The sequence below is a fragment of the Acanthochromis polyacanthus genome, chromosome 9 (assembly GCF_021347895.1).
Source record: "Acanthochromis polyacanthus isolate Apoly-LR-REF ecotype Palm Island chromosome 9, KAUST_Apoly_ChrSc, whole genome shotgun sequence".
Taxonomy (NCBI): domain Eukaryota; kingdom Metazoa; phylum Chordata; class Actinopteri; family Pomacentridae; genus Acanthochromis; species Acanthochromis polyacanthus.
Genome location: NC_067121.1, coordinates 4,170,278 through 4,182,829, shown reverse-complemented (window position 1 = coordinate 4,182,829; position 12,552 = coordinate 4,170,278). Strand labels below are relative to the sequence as shown.

Here is a 12,552-nt window from a genome sequence, read left to right as displayed (position 1 = left end):
CCAGCATCCAGAGACGACTCTAATGTGTATTTCTGCTGCAGACAAATCACAGTTTTGTCTTGTTTTTTCCTAATAAGACAACGTTTGTCTCATCAAACTAGAATAACATCTGGAGACACGGACTTTCAGGTCAACAAAGACGAGAAATCCTCAAACATGGCCACAGATTGCAACTATTTTAGTCACATAAACAACATTTACACCAACATTTACACCTGTTACACCGATGCACGTCTAGATAAAATAACCTGATTTCAGCTGAGCTAAATCTAACATTACAACTCATTATTTAAACCATTTTCAGGTTCATTTTTGGTGGAGACTGGAAGCTTCTCTGTGCACAGCAACGAGAAGCATTTAGCACGAATTAGCTTCAGAAAACACAGGTTGCAGCTTTAAACTGAACTCAAATGCTAAAATGACATGAAGTTGTTCAAAATTACAGAAACATTGTCCCAGATGACTTACAGATTGTTCAAAGTATTGAAAATGGATGGAAATGACTCCAAAAGTGGTCAAAAGTCCTCAGATTTGGCCAAAATATCTTCAACTATGTCTGGATGGATGATATCTGGCCAGTAACAAGGATATAACAGAATAAATGCAACTATTTCATTTATTTATCTTTAATATTTCACCACATCCTCCTCTGAGAACCACGTAAGACTCTAATGTGCATTTTTGGAACAGATAAATCACAGTTCCGTTTGTTTGTTTCCACTTAAAATAATGTTTATCTCATCAAACTAGAAGAACATCCAACCATTTTAGTCACAAAAGCACCAACATTTATACCTGTTACACCGATGCACGTCTAGGTAAAATAACCCGGTTTCAGCTGAGGCCAAATGTAAAATTAGAACTCATTATTTAACCCATTTTCAGGTCAATTTTAGGTGGAGACTAGAAGCTTCTCTGTGCACTGCAATTAGAAACATTCAGCATAAATTAGCAACAGAAAAGTGTTTTCTATACTTAAAAAAAGTACTAAAAAGACATGAAAGTTGTCCAAAATTGCAGAAAAATTGTCACAATAAACTTACAGATTGTCCAAAGTATTGGAAAACGGATGAAAATAACTCAAAAAATTCCTCTAATTTGTCCAAAATGTCTTCAAATCTGTCTGTATGGATGGATATCTGCCCGGTAACGAAGAGCTAACAAGATAAACGCAACTATTTCATTTATTTATCTCTAATCTTTCACACATTTGTCCTCTAAGAACCGTGTAAGACTCTAATGTGCATTTTTGTAGCAGATAAATCACAGTTTTGTCTTATTTTTGTTTAAATTCAACAAATTGAGGTCAAGATGAGTTAGTGGAGCTTTAAAAATAAAAAGGCTGTTTCTTACATAAAACAGCCCAAATCTAAAATGTAAATGAGAGGCAGAGCGAGTTTGAAAAGGACGAGCAGGAAGCCTTTCGGATGCTAAACCCTCCGTCACTGAAGGAGATTGGAAACGAACGTGGTGAAATCCACGCTCGGCTGTTTTATCTCTCCGCTGCAGCCGGCGCTCCAGGTAAGCCGAGTTTGACCTTGAAGGAGGAAGCAGGAAGCCGCTAATCAGCCGAACACACGGGTAAACCAGAATAAATAAAAAACACACACATTATCATTCAGACTCCTCCAGAAGGACCTGATCTGTTCATTTAATGTTCATTTTAGCAGCGACTCAGGGAGAGAACCTGAAGATAAAACAGAAGAAAGAGGATTGGGTGAAGGGTTGAAAGCAGTCGATGACGGCGGACGACACAAAGGATGAGGGCCAACGGGGCTTTAAAGCCACAGAGGAGGATCGATGGAGGCTATTCTGGGTTTGACGGGAAGAATGAGGCTGGAGGGAGGCGAGGAAATGATGGAAGATGGCGGCTTTGGGGTTAAACCGAGGACAGCAGGGTGGACAATTCTGAGTAGGAAAGTCCCAATTAAGGCACTTTTAACTGATATGTCAGCTTTATCGAGCAAAAACACAAGAGCCTGAAAGGAGAACAATATTTTCTGTTAAAGCATCAGAAAATGTGGAGATATTTGACACTAAAAGAAGTCAAAAAGCCACCGTAATCCTTGATATGTGAGTATTTAGAGACGTGGAAATAACTGAGCTGAAAGAAACTGACAAAAGGAGACCTAAAGAGTGGGAAATATAGGTTTAAAACATCATCTGGAGCCGTGTATGGAAAGCCAAAAGCGCCATAATTCAACCTGGTTGCACACAATTTAAATCAAACACTTGAGCTTTACAGCAGCCAGTGCACCTCTAATGTTATAAAGTGATTTATTAGGCAGATTTTAGTTTGTTAACTCGGTTATTGGGGTTAAAAAGCAGAAAACTCCCATGAATAAACCATTTTATTGGTTTTAACTAAGTGTTAATCTAAGACTCGAGTTTGAAGTACGACTTTGCATGTTTTGTCTGCCTTTACTGCTATAATGCTGCTTAAATGTGATAAAAAGCCATTTTATCGGGAGATATATTAAAAAACAAAGAAAAATGATGCACCACATGAAAATACCATTTTTATTGGGTTGTGATTGTGAAAAATGGTGTACTGAGTAAAATATATAAATATTGGAATCTTGATGTAAAGTGGATTTTTTTTTTATTTTTACTGCGACAATGCAACTCTCAGTGTTATAAAAGTCATTTTTGATTGGTTTTTGGGTTAAAAGAAGCAAAGAATTCAATGCTGCACCACATGAAAACACCATTTTTTGGTTGCGACTGCAAATATTATTTTATGACACGACTTTAAAGTAGAATTTTAAGTGTTTTTCTACTTTTACCGCTATAATGCTGCACTAAATGTGGTCAGAATCATTTACAAAGATACGTTTTTAACTTGGTTCTTGTGCTGAAATAAAAACCAAACAGAAAACTTGGTGTACTGAGCAAAAACACCTTTGGAATCTCAACGTAAAGTCCAATTTTGAGAGTTCTTTTTTCTAGTTTTTCTGCTGTAATGTTGCACTAAATGTGCTAAAAAGCTATTTATTAGGACAGATTTTAGGTAGGTAATTTGGTTATTGTGTTAAAAAAGAAAAAGAAAAAATAATACTGCTGATTTACTCTGTTATTTTGCAAAGTAAAAACAAGTAAAAGTAAAAACAACCTTAAGATTGTTTTTGTCACCACAGACCTATTCAGCTGTCAGTCTGACTTTGGATAGCCTTAGTATTTACTATTTCTGCTGGTTTTCCACTAAATTCCTACAAACAATCTCAACCCAGAATCTACAACCCAAAACATTTCAGTCCTCGTTTGCAGTTTCCCAGAAATTCGCCAAATTCTGAGCGGCTTTTTCCAACAAAGCTCTCTCCTCTCCTGCAGTCGGTGAGTTTAAATATATAGAAGTTCTCCACATCCTAAAGCTAACGCCGTTATTAAGAGCAGATTAGCGCCGTTTGACTTCAGGATGTTTAATTTCGCAGCGAGTCGACTCGTTCTAACCCCAGGAGTGCAGCATGAGCCGCCCTAATCCTCGTCCGTCCCGCCGCCGTGTCGTCGAGTTAAGACTCGACGTGTACAGCAGCAGATCTCTGAGAGTTTTCAGGTCGACGACGCAAAAAAAACAATCCTCCCGCCTGCGGACTTTCCACCGAGTTAATACTAATACAACGACACGAGCTTGAACTTATCACAGCGCCAGTGGAAGCTAATTATTAGACTTTTGAAACACTCCAATGACGGAAATATACGACCACATAAATATGTAGATCTGTGAGAGTTTCCCATTAAAACACACATTTACACCACTGATTGATCTGCTTATTATTGTCTTGGTTGGTTCTTTTCCGAATATATCGGAGAATATGGTGCCTAAATTCCAATTTTTGTTCAACCAGAAGTCTGAAACCAAACACTATTCAACGAACAAAGCTAAAAGAACATGGAAAAATTTGAAAATATTCCCATTTTGGACATTTTTGCCAATAAAAAAGACAAAATAAATCACCAAATATCAATTTCCTGTCCGAGTGCTAATGGCAGCTAATTAATAGACTTCAGAAACCCTCCAATGGCTGTAAATATATGATTTAAATTATCGCTACATAAAGACAGAGATCTGAGAACATCAACAAATAAAACCTTGTAAATAAAAACACAGTTTAAAGAAGTTTAAACCACTAATGTGTCCTTTGACAGAATAATTTGTTTGCAAAAAAAACCACTCTCAGGTCTTGAGAGCTAATTCATGAAAATGTAAATCATCTGTTTGATCAAACATCTGATTAATGGTTCCCAGTTTCCCATTAAAACACACATTTACACCACTGATGGATCTGTTGATTCTTTTCTGGGTTAAGTGGTTGGTTGTTTACTTCTTAAAATCTGAGAAAATGCTGCTTAAATACAAAACGAAACACGATTCAACTAGCAAAGCTAAAAAAAACATGGAGAAACTGAAAAATATTCCCATTTTGGACATTTTTGCCAAGAAAAGACTCAAAACAATCCATCAAATATCAGTTTCCTTGCTGAGTTAGTTTCTGACAAAAGTTAATTAACTGATTTATTGACAAACAACAGTAACTGTAGTTAAAATTCTGCAGTTTTGGGGATTGTAATGTTAATTTTTGCAAATAATGTCATCTCTAATGTTTACATTTTGCAAAGTCTTCCATATGGGCCGTATGTTCGACACCCTAGTCCTACGGTCTTGTATTGATAAGTCAGGTCTTAGATCCGGCTAACCTCCTTAAAGCTCTAAAATATGGGACTTTTCAGAGGAAAAAGCACCACGGTTGAACCACAGACTGCTAAAATCCCTCTGAGCTACGACAACAGAGGCCACACATCTGCACACATCTGTCCGGCCACACTGGGTCAGCGGCTCAGACCTCAAGAGTGAAGCATGATGGGACTGGGTCCGACACCGGCAGCACTGGGCATGCTCAGTGCGTTCTACAGTTTCTGGAGTTTCCTGAATATCTGCGTGACTCGACTAACGTGTTTTTAAATAAGCCATGACTCAAAAACTCTGCGTGACTGATTCACCCGAGATGACAGGAATAAAATCTCTAAATACTCTGAATGCACGAACAAGACAGGACAAAGAGAAGAGTAGCTTCTCACGACTAATCTGAAAACCTGAGGGTTATGTCCTCAGATCGTGCAGTGGATGCATGTTTTTTCCTCAAATCAGACTCATTCTGTCCATAAAATGTCAATAAACTGTGAAAAATGTGAATATAAAGCACCACATTTTTTAAATGTCTTGCTTAGTCTGACGAAAGAGTCCAAAAATGTTCAGCTCATGATGATATAAAACAAAGAAAAACATCAAATCTGCATTTTTAATGTAACCAATATGCCAGAAATCGACAGCCCAGATATGAAATTGCAGATTAAAATGAACAAAAATGAAAATGAAAGGTCCACTGACACTGATTATTAGTGATAAATGATAACTGAGATGAGGAACTGATAAACATCTGCAGTAGAAATGAAAAACTTAGTGTCAAAATTCATAAAAATACAATTTAAAGTCTGCTAATATGCTCATTAGTCTTAGGGAGGTTTTGTTTAAAGCTAGAAAAGAAGAACTCATTTCTATTTTCAGCAGATGACTTGTTTGGAAAAAGAATTTGGAGGTTTTGTGGAGGAGTGCATCTGCCTAGGAAATGAAAAAATAACTGACAACAGGCTGTTCGGAAGCTCGGTAAAGACGTATAAAACAGGGCTTGCTGCTGATATAAACAGTCAAACTAATCAGTTATTGCAACCAAATCATCATTTTTAGTGTTTCTCTCTGCATGTGTTTATGTGAAGCCTGCATCTAAATGAAGTCTGTCTTTGAAATAAAATATCAAAAAGACTCCTAGAACCCTTAAATCAGAGTAGTTACGTTCTATCAGACAGACTTTTCCTGAAGATTCGTCATAAAAACTCAAAACAAAAGTCATAAAAGTCAGTTTGTTAACATTCTGATGCCTGTGTTTAATTCACTTTTTAACTGGGAATCGAATTAAATAAACGATAGTTCTGATAACTGGAAAAATGCTCCTTTTTTTAGGTGCAATAATCGAATTTATGCACCAAACTGAGCACCTTATGACTTGTTTTAAACACGATGATGTCACTTCATCCCTTGAATCTATAAACACTCTAAGACCAAACAGACCTGTTGCATCTGTAACATCAGAACTGACAGATTTTTGGCTGTTTTTGACAGAGAATGTTCTGAAAAATCCAGTAAAAAGGCAGCTGGACTTGTGTTTTTGGTTCTTAAAGATGCTTAAAGAGGCTCCTTCAACTGAAGAAGCCGCTCAGTACTGAAAGTCTTTGGATTTATGAGAATCTACAAATAAAACATGTAGAAGAATCATGTTAATACAGAACAACGAAGTATCTCTGAATAGCTAATGGTGCTAATTTATGCATTTCCCTTTAGTCAAACTAAAAACAAGCGCTTAAAGTGAGTCATTTAGAGTTTATTTTTTACCACTCTGCAGGGTATTTACACCTTTAACCCAAATAAACGCCATTCTGTGCAGCTTCATGCTTCAACAATCTCATTCGAGTGCAAAAAGAAACTTAACAAACCAGAATCATCCTTTGAAATCAGTTCTAGATCTACAGTGTCATGAGAAAGTATTTGCCCCCTTCTCGAATTCTTTTTTTTAATATTTACCCAACTTAAATGATTAAGACCATCAAAGAAACATGAATATTAGACAAAGATGACCAAAGTAAACACAAAAATGCAGTTTTTAAATGCTGATTGATTTAATGTTTTAAGGGAACAAAGCTATTAAAATCTACCTGGCCCTGTGTGAAAAAGTAATTGCCCCCTTTGTTAAGTCATGAATTAACTGTGCCTAATCATATTTTCTTGAAAGCGAGTTCAATTTCACTGACCACACCCAAACCTGATGACCCCCAGACCTGCTCAATGAACAAATCACTGAAATAGAACCTGTCTGACTAAATGAGGTCAACCAGACGATCTCAAAGAGCTGCAACAAAATGATCCAAAGAAATCCAAGAACAGATGTCATCTATCAATCTGGAAAGGTTTCCAAAGCCTTTTCTAAAGCTTTAGGACTCCAGAGAACCACAGTGAGAGCCCTTATCCACACATGGAACAGTGGAGAACGTTCCTTACCAACATTACCTCTAGAGCACAGAAACGACTCATCCAGAAGGTCACAAAGGAACCCAGGACAACATCTAAAGACCTGCAGGCCTCCCTGGCCGCTTAGGGTCAGTGTTCATGACTCAACAATAAGGCAGAGACTGGGCAAAAATGTCATCCAGGGTTCTAAGACCAAAGCCACTACTGACCAGAAAGAACATAAAAGCTCGTCTTACTTTTGCAAGTAAACATCTGAAAGATCTCCAAGACTTTTGGAAGAATATTCTATGGACTGACGACATGAAAGTTAGACTTATTGGAAGGTATGTGCCTTGTTACATCCAACAACCCATTGCCCCTAACAACCCAATGTCCCCAACAACCCAAGGTCCCCAGCAACCCAAGGTCTCCCAGCAACCCAAGGTCTCCCAGCAACCCAAGATCCCCCAGCAACCCAAGGTCTCCCAGCAACCCAAGGTCCCCCAGCGACCCAAGGTCCCCCAACAACCCAAGGGCCCCCAGCAACTCAAGGGCGCCCAACAACCCAAGGTCAACCAGCAACCCAAGGTCAACCAGCAACCCAAAGAGTAGAGTAGTCAAAGTCTGGACTAGAATCTGACTGAAATGCTGGCATGACCTTACAATGGCCATTCATGCTGGAAACCCCCCAGTGTTGCTGAATTAAGACAATTCTGTAAAGAAGAGTGGACAAAATGTCTCCACAGAGACGTGAAAGATTCACTGTTGAGTGGCCAAACCACTTATAAGGTTTAGGGGGCAATTACTTGTTCACACAAGGCCAGGGAGCCATGAATAAATAAACTGCAAAAAAATGCATTTTGTGTTTACTTTAGTTACCTTCGTCTGATATTTACATTTGCTTGATGATCTTAAACATTAAATTCAGGCAAATACGCAAAAAAATAGAAGAATTTGAGAAGAGGGGTAAATACTTTTTCACAGCATGTATTTACTTGTTGCTCATTTCATGTTTGTTTTGTCTCAGATTTGTGATCTATAACTCAAAATCACTCAGGGAAATCTGCAAATGGCCAGCGGGGGAAATAAATCTTTCATTCAGTCAGACTGCCGAGGTCAAGAGTTCAACTCAGAAATGAGACTCGAGATCATTCGACTCTCACCTTCAGGAAGACAAACCAGTGGAGTTAAAAGTGAATAATCCACTTCAGGTGAAGAGTTTCACACAAAACATCTGCTGCCGTTCGTCCTTGATCTGCTCCTCGGCTGAACGAAGCGAGAAAACGCTGCTGCTGACGTGTTAAAACCAGCAAACCCATCAAAGGACCAAAGCATGAAACTGATGTGTAGAAATGAAACAGGCGATAATTGGCTCGTCGGCTTGAAGTGAATAAAAAGCAAACAGGAGGACTTTTTACACACGGTTGAATCAAAAATACGTCTTTGTGGATTTGCAGTGGGATCATTTCAGCACATCGTTTTCATCGCTTAAACTGGCCCTAAAAGTTCCCACTCCACCTACATGAATCAAGCAATGACTTTCTTTTTCATATATTTCTACAAAAACGACTCATCCAGCTGTAATGTCCAGCCACAAACTGACCTTTTCTGAGCCACAAAGATCCACAAAAGACACAAAGGACAAGAAGAAGCAGTTCAGTTGTAGAATACGAGGACAACGACACCAAACCGCTAATGAATTCCAGCTGCAAACTCTCACCATCGAATCCACAGAAAAGCTGAGCAGCTTCAGATTCTCCCTCCAACAAGTCGTCTACATCCACAGCAGACGACTCCAACTCACATTTATCGATTTAAAAACTCTCTCTGTCGGTGTTCTGAGGTGTTTTAAGGATTTTGCTCGCTTTAATTTCAACCACTGCATTAATCCACACCTTTTGCTGATCTACTAATGGAGGAATCTGAAAGCTCTCTCCAAATGCAGCTTCTTAAATGTGAACATTGTGATTTTTACAGGAACATGTTTGGGTTGTGGATAAAACAGGACATTTTTCAGCTCAGGGGTTTGAGAAAAATGCACATTTTAGATCAGCTCATTAAAATCATCAAGAACCTAAGGATTCCAGCCTGTAGGACCATTTAAAGCAGGGGTGTCAAAGCCATCTTCATCCAAGTTCCACATTCAGCCCAGTCTGATCTCCAGTGACCTTTTTTTTTTTACCAAAACATCATAAACAACCTGACATTTCTTAAGAAAAATAAAGTCAATTTCAGCAACATTCAGCCTCAGTTTATCATTTCCACATTACAACTTCCAAATCACAGAGTGTTGACAAAGGAACACAATATTTAGTCACCTGGAACTGAACCAGAGAGGGTTTACTGTGTGATCAAAATGACAAAAGTCAGACACAAAAAAGGTAATAAAAAAAATGATCAAATTAGATGCAAAATGACAAAAAATGAGACAAACGACTTGAAACAAAACAAAAAGACAAAAAAAAAACAGACCAAAAACTTACAGGGCGACAAGAAATGGATAAATGACAAAAACAAGACAAAAATGACACAAACGAGACAAAAATGACAAAAGCGAGAAACAAACAACAAAAATGACAAAAATGATAAAAGTCAGATAATAAACAACAAAAATGAGACAAATATTACAAAAAAATGAGACACAAATCGAGAAAAGAACAATCTAGTATTTTATTTTATGATCAAAAACACTTGTCATGGTCTAGAAATTATTTTAAATTTATAGTTTTACTAATTTACAATCTGCAGTTAATGTCTTCTCTCGATTTTTTACTCTTTGAGGGCCGGATTGGACCCTCTGGAGGACCACTTTTGGCCCACGAGCCGCATGTTGGACACCCCTGGTTTAAAGTGAGATCTGTCTGAAAACAGCCTCATATTAAAGATGGGATTAAAAAGGATGAGATTTAAAACATGATGTCTGAAAATCTGCAACTAATCCACAGATATGAGGAAAGAAAGAGGCTGATTTAGGATTATAAAGTGGACCAGAGGGGGGCGCTGAAACCTGCAGCGTTTCAGGACCTCCTCTGTGGTTGTGTGTGTGTGTGTGTGTTGTGTGTGTGTGTGTGTGTGTGTGTGTGTGTGTTAATGTGTATGTGACAGCTCCTGGTGCTGAAAGCTCAGCACTCAGCAGTCAGATCACAAACAAATTGACGCATTTCATGATTAAAACGTGCAGTAGAAAGAAACAAACGGAGCTCAGACAGATCAACAGATCCACACCTGTTCCTCTCTGACTGGGAACACTGGGAGGACTGGTCCCAGTTGCACACAAACACAACACTGCAGCAGACAGTAAACAGTGTGGAAGCTGAGCAGGGAGCAGCAGGTGGACTCTCACCTGGTTGGTGGAGAGCTGCGCGTGTTGGGAGATGAGCATCTGGACCAGGATGTGCAGCCCGGAGGTGAACAGACCCGCCAGGATGGCCCAGGTGAGCGGCAGCGGCAGCATGCTGTAGGTGGCGAACAGCGTGAAGAGCACGTACCCCACACCGTCCCCCAGCAGCCCGTAGCCCAGCCCGGCCGCCAGGATCTGCGTGGCCATGGCCACCCAGGTGACCACGCCGCTGTACTGCAGGTAGCTGTGCGACGTGGTGTCCTTCCGCACCACCACTAAGGCACAAATGACGACCTCGATGCCCGTGAAGAAGCCCAGCAGCGTGCCTTTGATCGGGTCCATGGGGGTGGAGGCCAGCGTGAGGTGCAGCACCAGCAGGGTCAGCTTGGTCACCACGTCCAGGATGTTCATCACCACCACGGACTTCCGCCTCTGGCCCAGGAAGTAGCGCTGGTAGAGCCGCTCCAGGTCCCGGGACTTGAAGGCGTTGCGCAGCGTGGGGAAGATGACGCCCCGGTACGTGTAGCCCCAGTTCAGGAAGAAGTCCGAGTTGCTGGGAGCGCAGTCGATCTGCAGGAAGCCCAGGTCGCTGCTGGCGCGCTCCGGGAACACTTTGGTCCCGCCGTTGTTGTGCCGGTCCCCCACCGACGTCCGGCCCGCAGACTGCTTCCTCCCGGCCTGGCTCGGGTCGTAGGGCTCGTCCGGCCCGACGCCCTTCACCCCTCCGTCGCCGCCCTGCTCGTGGATGAAGCGCTGCTCGGTGATGTGCCGCACCGCGTTCTGCCACAGCAGCCGTTTGGGTCGCGCGCTGCCGCTGCCGCTGCTGTTGCTGTTGTTGCTGCTCGGTGTCCGGATGGTGTAGAGCTCCTCGCTGGCGCTGGAGCACCGGACCTCCGACAGCTCCATTGCCGCCGCCGGTCGCCGCTGTCCGGGTTCGGTGGTGTGCTGCTCCGGTCGCTCGGCTCCGCTGTGTGTTTCCGCTCCGCGTCCGTTAGCTCAGCGGTTTTGGGGAGACGACGTCCTCTCGTGCGCATCGAACCGGGGGCGCGTGCCTCTGTGTCGGGTTGCGGCGGGCACGGCACGGGGGAGAGCGCGGCTGGAGGTCATTGTCACGCGAACGATTCCAGAGAAGAAGCAGCGCGTAAATCCTAGCGGAGAGGAAACGCATCCCCGGGATTAACGGCGCAGCCTGCCGTCGTCATCGCCACCACCGGCGGCAGCTCGAGCCACCGTGCGCCGACCGGCCGACCGCGGCATCGGGGTGCCGCCGTGAAAAACAAGGAGGAGACGGTGTCGGGACGGGATCTTCACCGGAACCGCGGAGCACGGCTCGTGCGTCGCTGGCACGGATCCGTTAGTCGGACACGGTTTCCAAAAAAAGAGAAGAAAATTCCCGTCAATCCTTCCGTTAACAAGAAGCTCCAAAAAACAAAAATAATCCGTTTGGTTAAATCCGTTCTTCAGACAGAAACAAATAAATAAATAAAAAAAAATCGGTCTCGAGGCGCAGAAACTGAAAATGTTCAACTTGTTGGTGCGCGTGAAGCTGCTCAGCCCTCCTCGCGCTCCATCAGCACCGGAGCTCTGGATGCAACAACTGGATGAGGGCGGGAGCTCCCCGGTGCCCGGTGCTCCGTCTCCGCGGAGAGTGTCCGGTAAATAACGGAGCCTCCTTCCTCCTCCTCCCCTCCTCCTCCTCCTCCTCCTCCGGTGAGCCGTCGCTCCGCGGGAGACCTCCCTGTTCTTCCTCTTCGTCTCCTCCTCCTCTTCCTCTCCGGTGTCTGAACGAGCAGCGGCGGCCGCGTGGAGTCGGTTTGCAGGGAGCGCGAGTCTGGTCAGCAAGAAGCAGCGCGAGGACGAGTCAGCTGCGCTCCGGTTTGACGTCACGTCACCTCCGAATGTGTGTGTGTTTAATGTGTGTGTGTGTGTGTGTGTGGGGGGGGGGGTTTAATGTGTGTGTGTTTAATGTCTGTGTGACATCCAGCTCTTCTTCATATTTCCTCTTTTTTCTGTTTAATCCACTGACTTCTGGATCAAAATGCAGATCCACTTTTTCTTTTTTCTGTTTTTTTTCCTCCTCTGAGGGGAATTTATCAGAACATGAGATCAGATGAAGATAATATTTGCAGCAGCAAACATGAAGGTGAAAAAATGT

General features: G+C 42.2%; 1 protein-coding gene across 2 annotated transcripts in view; it reads right to left on the bottom strand.

The window, feature by feature from the left end:
- The window catches only part of adcy8 (adenylate cyclase 8 (brain)), a 128,329-nt gene extending 116,047 nt beyond the window's left edge, over positions 1-12,282 (bottom strand). Inside the window, exon 1 of one of the 2 annotated variants that reach the window (XM_051953771.1) lies at positions 10,401-12,282. In XM_051953771.1, the coding sequence (XP_051809731.1) occupies positions 10,401-11,303 (903 nt within the window). In that variant the 5' untranslated portion in view covers positions 11,304-12,282. The remainder of the gene's footprint in view (positions 1-10,400) is intronic. The other variant, XM_051953772.1, reaches the window with a different exon arrangement.
- Positions 12,283-12,552: the final 270 nt, after the last annotated feature.